Source organism: Anser cygnoides, chromosome 6 (assembly GCF_040182565.1).
Source record: "Anser cygnoides isolate HZ-2024a breed goose chromosome 6, Taihu_goose_T2T_genome, whole genome shotgun sequence".
In the NCBI taxonomy this organism is placed as follows: Eukaryota; Metazoa; Chordata; class Aves; order Anseriformes; family Anatidae; genus Anser; species Anser cygnoides.
Window position 1 is genome coordinate 26907809 of NC_089878.1, and position 13342 is coordinate 26921150.

At 40.7% G+C, this 13342-nt stretch overlaps 1 protein-coding gene across 2 annotated transcripts in view; it reads left to right on the forward strand.

Annotated features, from left to right (window-relative positions):
• ADCY5 (adenylate cyclase 5) overlaps window positions 1–13342 on the forward strand; it is a 217085-nt gene that overhangs the window by 125783 nt on the left and 77960 nt on the right. For both annotated transcript variants that reach the window (XM_013171234.3, XM_013171235.3), the window contains exon 3: window positions 4867–4988. In XM_013171234.3, coding sequence (XP_013026688.3) covers window positions 4867–4988 — 122 coding nt within the window. The remainder of the gene's footprint in view (window positions 1–4866; window positions 4989–13342) is intronic.

The window sequence follows — 13342 nt, forward strand, 5'->3', positions numbered from 1 at the left end:
CATTGGAGCTGTGCGTTGAACATGGATGCAGCACACAGGCTTCAGGTGGACCCTCTTTGTGAGGATACAGTGTGGTGTGTTTATCAGCAAAGCCACTACCAACAGGTAAGGCAGGTTTCTGAAGTGAAAGAGGTATAAATTTGGCCACAGAATATACTGTCCCTTGATGCTTCCAGAGAGTCCTCTTCCTGCCTCGTCCAAGGTTTCCTGCCTGCTTACACACCTCTGTGCACCATATAGGCCTGAAGTCAATGCTAATTTATAATAGGATAGAAGTAATAGAATAGAAGTAAGTTTCATCAACATGTCCAGTGTTTGTGTGCTGACAGTAAACAGCTTAGTTTTCAAGGGGACCGACCATATTGGCTTCCCATTTCAGTTGTGGGTTCTGTGGCAATGAACCTCTCGTCTCCTCAGGATTAGATATGAAAGACCTTTTGGACCAGTGTGACTATTCCTTTGCTAATACACATCTCTAACTCGCAAGATGTCTTGCAGTGGTCTGTCCCGTCCAGTTTGAAGGGAATCATGAAATGGGGCTTCCAGTCTTCCCTTGGGAGGTATCCTGGAGCTTGGTTGTGGTTGTGAACTTGGGGAAGAGGTCAGGGGAATGAATCGAGTGGAGCATCTTTGTATCTCTGTGGCAACACAGCTTATTTTTCCCTCATGTCCCAGCCCATCTGCATCTATGGATCAGTCTTTTGGCAGCGTTTATGAGGTTCTTCTGGCTGACATACTTGCTGCTTAACCCTTACGGTTATTTTGACAATATATATATGAAAACCAAATTCACAATCACAGCTCTTTTTTCCTTTGTAACAAATGTAGTTTCAGAAAGATGAAACAAGTGGCCAATCCTCCTTTGGCACCTTGAAATGAAGGAAAGAACTGAGCCAAGAGAATACCCTATTTTATTTATTGATTACAGCTCTGTCCTCCCTGCTGAGAGGGAGGCTGCCTTTGCATGTCTCAAATGCATGTGCCGTTCTGGATTTAGGAGCTTCTGTGCCAGAAGTACCACATGAAAAATGTCCTTACAAGTGCCATAGTCTTTGGCCTTTTTATCTCTCCCTCTTCCCCTCCCCAAAGGTACCATACCATACAGGAGAAAGCTAGGACATCAGTAAAACACAGGTCAAAGCCAGTCACTAAGTTGTGCCCTCCAGTACATCCAGCAGGAACCGTGGATCCTGGCAGCTGGGGACTCCTAATAAGATTATTTGCTGCTACAGCCTGCACTGACATTGATTTCCAGGTTCAGTTCAGATGCATCCCTATGCATAATGCATCGAGATAATCTTGAGGTGACAGCAGATGCAAATACCGGCAGCTCAGCCCGCCTCTGTGAGAGCAGGTCTCCAAATAGGCGTGGAGGGAAAGAGCCCAGCACTCTTATCATCGTTTGCCTGTTTCTGGAGACCTGACGATGCTCTTGTGTGCTGTTCTCTATTAAAGGCAGGCAGATTATCTCCAGCAAAGGAGTGTATATTTTCCCTTATTAAGCTTCTACTGGCATCCAAAATTAGAAAGAAAGTAAACAGAAATCCAAAGTGTCCAATCCAGAATAGACAATCCTCAATGATTTTATTACTTGAGATAACTTAGGGCAGAATCATAACAGGAATTACTGTACCTTACACAGAATAAAATAGTAGTGGGTGAAAAAAAATATATATTCTCAATAATCTGCAAATACTTAAGATTTGAGTAAAAGAGTGGTTGTCAAGACTGCAGTTTTCCTTCTAGCATTGCTTGTCTTCTGTCTGTGAAGTCGTCTTCTTTACATCTCTGCATCACTTAACTTGTGATGAATAGTGTTATTAAACCTGAGGACAAGTGGACAGATGTAGCACACTGAATATTTGTTAATGCTTTGGGGTCATCTTGGGAGAGTACGACATAAACAGTTAAAATTCCTGTGTAGTATAGAGTCATTGTACGGATGTGTGTGTTTTATATATCCACCCACGTATACATATATCCATGTGGATGTATGTAAATAGAGTAGATCTGTATTTTACTCCTTAATCTGTGCCTATTCTAGTGAGTGGTGCTTCTTGGTATGCATTTGTTTAATGTATAATTCAGTGGAACTATACTCGCATCGTATTTTGAAGTGAGAATTATATATGAATTTGCTTTTGCTTTTTTTTATCAGGTCAGACTGCTGCCTTGTTAGACTTGTAAAACAGCAGTCCCAGCCACCTCACTTGTACGTAAGTGATTTTACAGTGAGGGCTGCAGTACGTTCTAGTCATTACACCAAAATGAAAATTGTACTCTGGTGGAGACTTTAATTTCTGTGCTCCATTTGAAATAAAACAGGGATTTTTTTGTTGTTTTGAAGGTCTTTTAGCGTGGCTTGTGCCTTACTGAAGCACTTGTTACAGCCTCCTCCTGGTAGTTTCAGAGGTTATTTTCAGTGATCATGATGCTCCCAGAAAACAGGATGAAAATAATGTCTAGCTCAGTAACACAGCTCAACCTCCTAATTAGTTGTTACACGAAGGATTGTTCCTGTTGCATGCATTCGTTTCACTTGTTAAGTCTTATTCCCAGTCGGTGATAGTTCAGAGTGGTGTTAGTCTCATGGAGACCTCAACTGTCTTGAAAATATTGGTGGTTTAATCTGGCAAATGCCTGTGGCGTCAGGAAGAGCAGGGGTGAGGGTTCTCAAGCACAAGTTATCCAGAAATCTAAGTGAAAATCCCTTGGAGTACTAGTAGAAGAAGCTTACTCCCCCAAACATGTCCCTGCTTTTCAAGCAAGTAAAAAAAAGTCATCCTTCACTCTGGTGCACCCACAGGGAATGTTCCAAACCTGCGGGTGCCCTGAGCTCCCCGTTGAGCTCTGAGTTATTTAAAGGATGTGTAAAATCACACGTAGGGTAGCAGCTTTCACACATTTGAGGATGCCTATTATAATATGCAAATGACAGCAGTGTATACACCAGTTACCCTGGTAAACATATAAAATGTGTTGCGCTTTTACGCTCAAGGAGTACACTAATAGCTGACAGAAGCCTGAGGACATGTGCATGATTCATAATCTTTATATATATATGTGTGTGTGTGTGTATATATATATATAAAAAATTTGGCATTGTGAATGCTAGCACATGCAGTATGCCAGTGAAGGTGAGAGCGCTTTAAAACACAAGTATCCTGTCAGGACTGCTGCAGTTTGGAGCTGGGGAGATAGACATCCCTCCAACACATCTTTTCCTGTGTTATTACTACCTCCTCAGGGACCGGAGGCAAGAATCAATCTCTTTAAGGTACACGTTGAGGGGGAAAAAAGTAAATACTGGGCAATGCTGCAGCCTATAAAATGTCTCAGTGCATGCTGAGTACGTATCCAGTGAATCCATCTTCATCTGGTTTTCCCAACGTTTCTCTCCCTCCTTAGAGGAAGAAATAAGTGGGGAACTTTCAGATAAAGCCAGAAATTAGAATCCAGGAATGTGTTTATAACTGAAGTGTGGGCAAGAGGTTTGGTGACGTGAGTAATTAATACAGGAATGCTGACCCCTCTGAGTCAGGGCTGCAGCTTGAGCCCAGCTGCTCCCTGTGTTGTTGAGAATTAATGAGCTGTTAGATAAGGTTAGGCACCTTCGTTTATTCTACATTGTGTCTGTGTCGTCAGGAAGGAAGGCCCTTTTCTTCTGCTCACTGCAGGGAAAGAAAAATAATAAAAACAAGAGCGGCGCAAGCTTTTGGGATTCTTCAGCTATTCCAGAGCATTGCTTGCAGGTTGAGCTGGGGCTGAGCCCTGAGGAGATGCTCCCCACCTTCTCCAGCCAGAGCAAAAACTTCCCCTGAACTGCAAAGGGTGTGAGTGGGAATAAAATTAAGGGATTGAACGGTCTGGGCAGAATTTATCAGGTGAGATTCCTGAAATACACAAATGTGTCCCTGGGGTGCATGTTACCTGCAGGCTTAAATTCTATAGCTTTGGCATAAAATTGCCACCAAATTTAGAATAATAGCAAGCGCGGGCTTTTGTGTGAGTTTTTAGGAAAATTACCAGAAAGTCATCATTTTGTCATGTAACTAATTTTTGCCTAGCATACAAAACTATATATGGAACGGCTTACAAAATAGTGTTATGAAAGTCACACTGAAGCTATTATCAGTAAATAAAAGTGCAATTTAGTTGTTTCAAGGGAGGGTGAAGAGCAGTGAAATGCTGATGACAGAAGGTGGTTATTGGAAATACTTTTGTAGGTGAGTGGGCGGGTGTACAGGTCTTAATTCAGTTGGGCACTAAGAGTGGTTTTAGGTGTAGAAGTATAACACCGCATTGCATAATTGGGCTAACTTCTCGTGCTAGTTTTATTGGGGCATTCCTACTGACTTGTTATCTGCCAAGAACAGGTTTGTGCCTGTTGGGGGAATGTGCCTAGATGATTAGATGGGAAAGGAAGGAGTTGTAGAAGGTGCCCAAGGGTGTTGGGGTGTCAGTCCTGTAGGGCTGTGTGAAAGAGGACTTCGTGGTGGTGTGGAGAGGCTGTGGGGAAGGTCAGATGGTATCATTTAGCAGAATCATTCCAGGAATGTGTATGTGCAATTTCTGAGTTGCATGGATCCTTCATTTGCAAGAACTGGCATTAATCACAGGCCCAGTGCAGCTGGGATGAAAAATAATATTTTCCCCTCTAAAATCATTGAATTATTGTTTCAGGGTCAGGACAGAATCGCAGATGCCTTGACAGAGGGTCAACTGCTGGGTTTGTGGATGTGGTTTCACTTGGTCACACTCTTCGCTCCCCAAACTGATGACTTCATTTCTCCCCAGCGCGGAGCAAAGTGTGTTTGTTAACTGGGCAGCAGGTGTTTTAATTGCTTCATCTGTCTGACTCCACAGGAGCGGCTCCTGCTCTCTGTACTTCCTCGACATGTTGCCATGGAGATGAAAGCTGACATTAATGCCAAACAGGAAGATATGATGTTTCATAAAATCTACATCCAGAAGCATGACAATGTCAGGTAAGAAGAGCAGCCTATCTCCCAGCTGCCAGGGGAGGAGGGACCATCCCAGTACTTAGCACTTAAGGCCTGGGAACGAAGATGACAGCAGCACTTAATTCAAAATAAGTGTAAAAGCTCTAAAGTGCCACCAGTTGACTTTTGTAAGTTTGTTTATAGGACGGGAGGAGGATTGCCACATGTCTGCAACATCTTCGTCTGATAAGCAGCTTTAACTGATCTCTTTCCTTACCTTCTCTATTTTTTCTCTTTTTCCTCGATTGCATCTCGGTGGCTTTGAAAAGGTGGAATGTTTGAGTTTGGATATTTTTTTTGACAGTAACAAGCACCCTTCTGATAAGCATTGAAGGGATGCAAGTCAAAGATTGACAGCACTTTCCAGGGGGTGAGTTGCAGAGACCAGCTGAGGTTAAAATCACTTGGAGTAGTCCCTGCCAGTCTGTAATTACAAGCAGGGGGTCCATTAGTGGCAGCCCTTGGCACCTGCTCAGTCACCGGTCAGCCACCCAAGGCCGTGTCGCTCCTTGGTCTGCCTGGATGAGCGGATGAAATGGATGTCTGGTGTCTGGGAAGCGGTGCAGAATCACAGCCAGTCCGTGTTGCTGGGGCAGTCTGTCCCCATGAGCTTCGGCACATCACCAGGTTCCCTGTGTCCACTTCCCAGGGAAGAGGGAATGAACTCATACTTGGTATTGCTGTTGATGTTGCTTGATATCTTCATGGGCTGCAATGAAAAGTAGTTTAACTTAATCTTGACACATTTTAATTCTGCTGTTGTACCTGGCCTCTTTGGGAATGACTTCTGTCTCTGCCAAGCCAGGTCCTGATGCTGTGTAACAGCTCTGTAAGTCTGTAAATACTTCTACTGAGACACGGGGATGGGGCTGGAGAATCTCTCTCATTCCTCCCTCCCTCTTCCCTTCAAATAAGAGGTTTTCTTATAAACTGCTTGTGTAGCCTTCTCTCTTACGTAGCTTTAAGTATGTTGGTGAATTATATTTTCTGATACTTAGTGCTAAACAAATAAAAGTGGATTTATTGCATCTCCAACATACTGCACCTGCGTAATCTCCAGTAGACGATGCAGTAAAATTCACTTAAAATTCTGAAGCATTTGAAGACTGCAGCAAATTGACATTTCCATAGTGTTAGCAGTGGAGTAGAGCGGTAATGTACAAGCAGAAAATTGGGAAGAGGGACCTATAGGTTAGGTTTTGATTGTGACTGGGCAAAGTGATAAAGATCCCCTAGCAATACTGAAGACAAAAATGTTATCACCTGTAAAATGCTTTAATGGTTCTGTAATGAAAAATAAAGAATCTATATACAGTGATGAAGGTGAGCAGAAGAGGCCTCCCAGAGTGCCCACAGCAGAATAAGTGTTACAGTAGATGTTTTTTGTCTTTGCATCCAATTTTTCCTTAATAGCACTTAGCTTGTTCAAGTAGGTTTGTAAATTTCTCATGATAGATGGCATTTGTGTATTTTCCTAATAGAGGAATTACTTTTTTTCCAGTACTTAAAGGTCAGCTTGACATTCAAATTGAATGCAAGTTGTTGGATATGACATGAGATTAATCAGTATGATATTATATTCTTCCACATTAGTTTCCATATATCATTATTTGCAGGTCTAAAAGTCATTCGGTACAGTCAAATCTTAGCAAAAGTGATTATCTCTTTTGGATGATACTTCTCTGAAATTTTGTTTTAACTATATCACCAAATAAACAAAAACTAATTAAAAATAATATACTAAATTAGCAAATGCACAACAAGCATGGTATTCAATATATGCATTTTTTTTTTCTTCTTTAGTTCCTTCACTCTGCCAGACAATGGCTTCTTGTAGCCTTTACCCATATGTGCTGAAAGCAAAGAGAAGGTAACATAGGAACATCTCATCTTCATATACTTTAGGGAAATGAATAACTAAGTATGAATATTGAAAGAGGAAACATGATTTGGAACAAATGACTCATTTCACACTAGGAGTTCAGCATGGAGCCTTTGCTCTTGCCTGGGTGCTCTGAAACCACCTCTGGTGGGAATTTTACTGTGGATGGTTTTGAAGCATTCACATGCACCCGGAAACGTGCTGGTGGCAGGGGGTAGTGCCTCCATGATGGGGATTAATGAATTGGCTGAAGAAAAGCAAGTGCACACATTACTTTTCATGGGGAAATGCTCAAGGGGAGGTTTTTGAGATTAGAACACTCCAAGCAATTTTGTTTTGTTTTTGTCAGTATTCAAAAATGTCATAAGATCTGAGTTTTTATGAGCTAAAGGTTATTGTGTTAAGGCAATTGAGAAGCATGTGAAGTCGACGCAAGGGTGCTGTGCCCAGCCATTGAATCTGGTTTCCTGCTAATGATTTATGAGCAGAAGCATTTCCTTTCAGTTCTCAGAGGTGGGAAAGGTCCGTGTGTGTGTGCAGAGGTGTGCGTCTCCCTCCACCAGCGGCCGTATGCAACGGTTCTCTTTTCCCACTCTCCCAGGTTAGTTAAAAAGGCAGATTGTAAATGAAAGTATGACGGATGGGAAATTTTGTTCGCTGCTGATTTAAACCTTTAAGTTTTCTTTCATAGCGCCTTGAGTTCAAGAGCTTCCATTTTTCTGGATGTTCAGGGTGCTCACTGATTTCCCAGTCTGCATGGAGCCCCTGAGCCTGCCTGGCGCTGGTGGTTTCCATCCAGCCGAATTTTGTTCTGTCCCTGTGAGCTCAGGAGGCTCAGGAGCAGAGCCATGCTCTGTTAGCCTGCCTTGACATGCTGTGTGGGAGAAGAAGTTTGCAAAGTCCTGTGCCAGACGAGATTAAATATTTTAATTTTCAGGGATGATTGGGCCCGGGCTTTTGGGACTACCTCTAATTGAAATTAAAACACAAACTCAAACCACTCTACCAGCAGAAAATGTTATGCTAAAATTATGTCAAGTTGCTGTGTGGTTTTTCTTTCTATTTTGAAATGACCAGTTATTCTGTGATATGCTTGGTTTCAGATATTATATTACACACTTTTTTTCCTTAAAAAACAAAACTAAACTAAACTAACTAACATACAAACTATGTAGAAAGATCTTTCCCAGCTGCCAAGAGTAGGCCTGTAAAACACAGCCATGATCCTTTCATAAGGGCAGGTCTGCCATGATATTGCTTACTATGTTACATTTATCTTAGGGGTTAGGTTATCTCTGTGGAGGAAAGGTGATGTTTTTATGCAGAAGTAAAGTGGCCTGTCTGACCTGAATGGATAAAAGCAAATCTTTTTAGAACCTTATCAGGGCTTCCTGTGAATGAGTTCATAATCTCCTGCTTATTGTTATGGAAAGTAAAGTTCAGAGACTAATTTATCCACAATGAAAATATAATTTCCTGTCATTTTTGGCAGCAAAATTTGCTTCAAGACTACATTCTGAAGAATTTAGGGTGATGAAGAAACTAAGATGAAGAGGTTTGGGGTTAATATTCTCTTTTGAGATGCAAATGAACAGAACCTCTGAATGGGGAACGAAACCATTTTCCATCCTGATTTATTGAATGAGAATTAACTTTGACAAATGGAGAACCGCAGAGCGTGACATGACCTTTCCCACGTATGTGTGTTAAATATAAAGTCTATTGTCAAATGCAATCAGGAAAGGAGTTCCCAAGACCATATGAGTAATTTTGGGTAAACAACAAGGTAAGTTATATAAGTAAAGCAGTTCACTTTATCATGAATGAGATTATGTCTGATAGAGAAACCTTAAAATACGCATAGATAATACTGTTTATCTGAAATGCTTCCTAGGTGGAATTTTAAATGTTTTACATTACTGTAGCTATTTATAGTGTCTTGCTGCAGTGATAGTGGCTTTAATGTTATCTAGGTTTGGCCAAATATAGTAATCTCTGTGCTATAAAAGAAGGTTTGAAGTCCTCTGTGAAGGGATCAAGCTTGGCTTTGTCATTGAAATTCCTTTGATGAACTGTTTCAAGCTTATTTTAGGGCTGGCGTCCAAGCATGGTGAAAGTGACAGTTTCCTCTTTTCTACCCTTCACGTAATTCTTATGAATCATGTACTCAACAACATTAACCTGATCTCACAGTTTTCTAAACATCTTGACAACTCAAACCAAACTCCTTGCAGAAATAAAACAGTCCATTTCCTTTCAGCTTTGTAAATGAAACTCATTTTTAATTAGTATTCTGATCAAATTACATTCTAACACCAAAAATTCTCCCCTTAAAAATGACCAAACAGTCGCACTTTGGCTGAGTGTCAGGGTATTCAGTCGGCCATGTCAGCTAAACCTCTTCATCTTATAGGTGATTTGATGCTTTATTAGTTGATTATGAAGGGCATTAAATTCTTAGATTGCAAGATGCTATGTAATTGTATGTTATGGTTTGCAATAATTTCAACTAAACAAACAACCTTCTCCTTCTTCCTGCCACTGTCCTTGCACACAGGACATCCAGTATGAATGTTTCTTGGGGTTAAAGGAGTTTTCAATATAAATAGCAGTATAAGGCTGGGCTCTGACTGCAGCTAGTAGGAGTGCTCCCAGAATAGAGCTGTAATGGGACATACCAGTGCCAAAGCAGTGTGCTGCTTAATGGTGTATTCTGGTTGGTGAGTACAGGCATAAGGACACTTTTTCCAACTTGCTAAAAGAGACATGCCTTTTGAAATGCTAAATGGGTTTACAATGAGGCATATTCTCTCAAATCCAGGTCAGACATCAGATTGTCTTTGGGGGCAGTTATGCCAATTGGTTTTGTTCAGGAGCTCATCTGGATTCTGTTTTCATACCTTTTTTTTTTTCATGAGATGTTATTGAAGCTAAGCAAAAAGCAGTTTCATTTTACCATCTTTAAAAAAATAAAACTACATTATGGAGTGTATAAATTTGTTACAGTTCTTCTCTGGATATTTTCAAAAATTCCCCAAATAACCTTGTTTCAGCCAAAGCTTTAATTTCTAGGCAAAGCCTTGTTGCCAGGGAAGGGCAGCACCAATAATTCTTATATATTTGCTATATAATTAATTTCCTTCCTCATCTTCTCCTCCCTTTTGGGAGAATGAAATATATGGTTTATGTTTGGAGTTGAGGAGATCTGCATTAAGTGGGAAGAAGCCTAAAATCAGGTTTCGTCCATGCTCTCCCTGCCAGTCACTGAGCTTCCATTTCCTTATGAAATGCTTTCGCGGGTTGCTTGCTTGGTTGGTTCCCAGCATCAAGTCCTAGCAAGAACTTCTGCTGTTTTTCTTCATATGAGGCCTATGCCCACATGTAGCAGCAAGTTATTTTTGGAGGTAGGTGGGGGGAAACTGTGTGGGTTTCGTGTGGGTTCAGGTGTCCTCCTCATTTAATTGCCATTAGTTCTGGTTCAGGCTGTAGGCTGAGAAAAGTGAGTAGGAGGGAAGTGATCAGCCTTCCCACGCCTTTCCCCAGGTGACAGCAGTGAGTTTTACTTTTTCAGGAACTCTTCTGTTTCTCTGTCAAGAGCCAGCTCTTGGGTACTTCACCTGTGTCTGCCTGGTGTGAATCTTAGCTTTTTAATTTTCCAGAAAATTTAATGATTTTTTTAATAAGATAGCAGTAGTTTTTAGGGAATGTCAAAGTCCCTTTCACCCATGGGTGGTGGTGAATTACTTTGCACTTACCACTAAATGCTTCAGTCTTCCTAGACAATTTGTTGCGTTTGAGAGGGAAATCAGTGTCTTTTGGAGACAGGCATTCAAGCTAAAACATGTAAAGAAAGGATTTTTTTTTTTATTTTACAGCCATTATTACATCTGAACTTGACATCAGAGCTATGCAATAAGCTTGGACATTAATATTCAGGGAGGCATTTCATCCAAATATCACTCCCCCTTTTCAATATGTGTGTTGATGGTTCAGTCCTGAAAACTTTCAAGCTATAGAATAGCGCATGTTTATATATTTTATTGAATCTGCCTCTTTGCGTATGTGCACTGCAGCCTTTAAGAACAAATACATGCTAACTTGCTTAAGCATTCATCTGGCTGTCTGCAGATCTGTCTTTCTGAACTGGGAATACACTGTGATCTTGGTCCCTGCTGGGAACCCCTGGGCATGAGAGTCTTGTACCCTCCGAAGAACAAAACAGATAAATAACTGGTTGCAGGGCACCCCGCTGGATGCATTACTTAAACACATGTGTTGTAATAAAGACAACATCCCAAAAGTGCAGCGTGCCAGGTGACTGCAGATCTGCAGCCACCAGCAAGCCAGCAGCAATTAGGAAGAGCCTGTGATGTATAATTCACACCCTGCTATTCTGAGTGTACACAAGGGTCTGTGAAGTTCACAGGGTGATGGATTGAAGAGTGTTAGATGTTTTAATGATGAAATACTGTGAATAGTAATTTGGAGAGAATAATGAATGTGCCTGCAGAAGTTTACAGAGCAATATTTTAGCTCATCAAGGTTGTTTGAATTCTCTTTTTTCTTCTGTAGTACTAGAAACAAATTACATTTTTTTAAAATGCAAGTTTCACTGCTGATTACCCTGATAGTAAAAACAAATGCATTAAATGTATAGTAAACATACATATATATACATATGTTTATTAAGCAAATCCACCTCCAGTCTTCTCTGTTCTGAAGTAACCTTGAGGGGAAAAAAAATAAAAATCGTAAGAGTCATCTCTGACCAAAACTTTACTTTTATAGAGGCTTGGTTATAAAAACTTTGTTAACTTTTACTTAATCACCTACTGCGTCATGTAGTTAACATGCAAAGTGGTTTTAAGAACATTGAGTTTATATAACATTTGAAGAGGTTCTTGTAAAAATCATCCTACCTTTTTGCTTCCTCCTTAAACTATAACGATTGAAAAGCAAAAATCAGTTAAACTTCTTTGTTCTGTAATGCACTGAACTTTGCAAAACTATTTAAAGCACTCCTTTTACAGAAGCTGAAAAAGAGAAGCACAGTGTTCAATGGGGATGGGTTAACTTCTCTTGTCTGCTACTATGTTTACACCCCTCAACAATTGTTGCTAATGCATGCATCTGTTTTCACTGGTGTATATATCATTTTTACACCGGATAAATAATGAAGAGCCAAAAGCTGAAACCAATTAGTGGTGAAGAGCTCTTGAGAGGTCTGGTATCCTGTGATTCAAGTTAGTGCATTGCTAACTTGAGTCTGTCCTCCACTCTCTGAAAATAAGAGTGTATTCTTTAAAATTTCAAGTTTTTATTATTTTTGCTTGAAACTTAGAGGTTAAAAAGTTAAGAACAGGCTGGTACTGACTGTGTAAACTGCAAGATTCCTTAATGGTGTTTCTATAAGAGACCAGGCTAAGAACAGGTCGCTTCAGATAGACAGCTAAACAGAAATAAGAAGCAGCCCGAGGACTGCACAGAACAGCAAAGGAGGAAAAAGACCGAAGAGTCTTTTTTGAATTTCACAGGGCATTGGCTTTGTGGAATGATGGAGGTGATTTTTTAGAAATCGGAGATTTTTCTGGGTCCATTTGTGTTTCTGTTACAAACACCTTGAAAGATGCACCAAGTTTTAAATGGTGCGATTGTGAAGGATTTGCAAGAGCAAATATGTTGTGAGGAATTGGAAGTTTGCAAATAATTTTCGTAAACCACAAAGAAATGCCTGCATTAGCTCTGCTTGATCAATGATCTTTTTTTAAAAGTCTGCAAAATACAGGAATATGTGTGTTTTCTTCCCCGATCCTTAGCCAGCAGGAATATTTGTCTGCTGTTGCTGTACACGTTTAGCAAGTACCTGAGGCCCTCAAAGGCACTGAAAATTCTAAGGATGTTGCCATTCCTAGATGAATCCATTAAATATATAGGAGGATACTCAGGGTTTGAAATTAGCTCCCTCAACTCCAGGTCTACAGAGCTGGCCCCCAAGACATGGTCCAACGACTCCTTGTGTTGGGTGCTCCACCACGTTCAGCTTCAATCTGTGTGACTATCAGCAAAATATTCTCTCCCAGCCTCCTCTGGCAGAAACCACCCCAGTAAATGGCTGGTGACGCAGAAGGCTGGATGACCACAGCATTGTTCGGCTGTAAGTTCATCCATAAATCCCTGTTTGTCCCCTTCAGCTGCTGGAAGCACAACTTGCCCTCCCAAATGAAGAGGAAGGCTGAATGTGTGAGGCAGGTGGGATTTTTTGTTAAAAATGAGATACAATAGAGAGAGTTTGTTGATCCACCAACGAAGACAGCTCACTTGTTTATTTGTTGTTGGTTTTTTTCTTTTTTGGTTGTTGTTTTGGGTGCTTTTTTTTAGCTTTAACAAGAATTCTTTGCAGAGTCTGATAAATACATCGGCACTATTTCACACTCATTGTGGGGAATGCGTTGCTAAT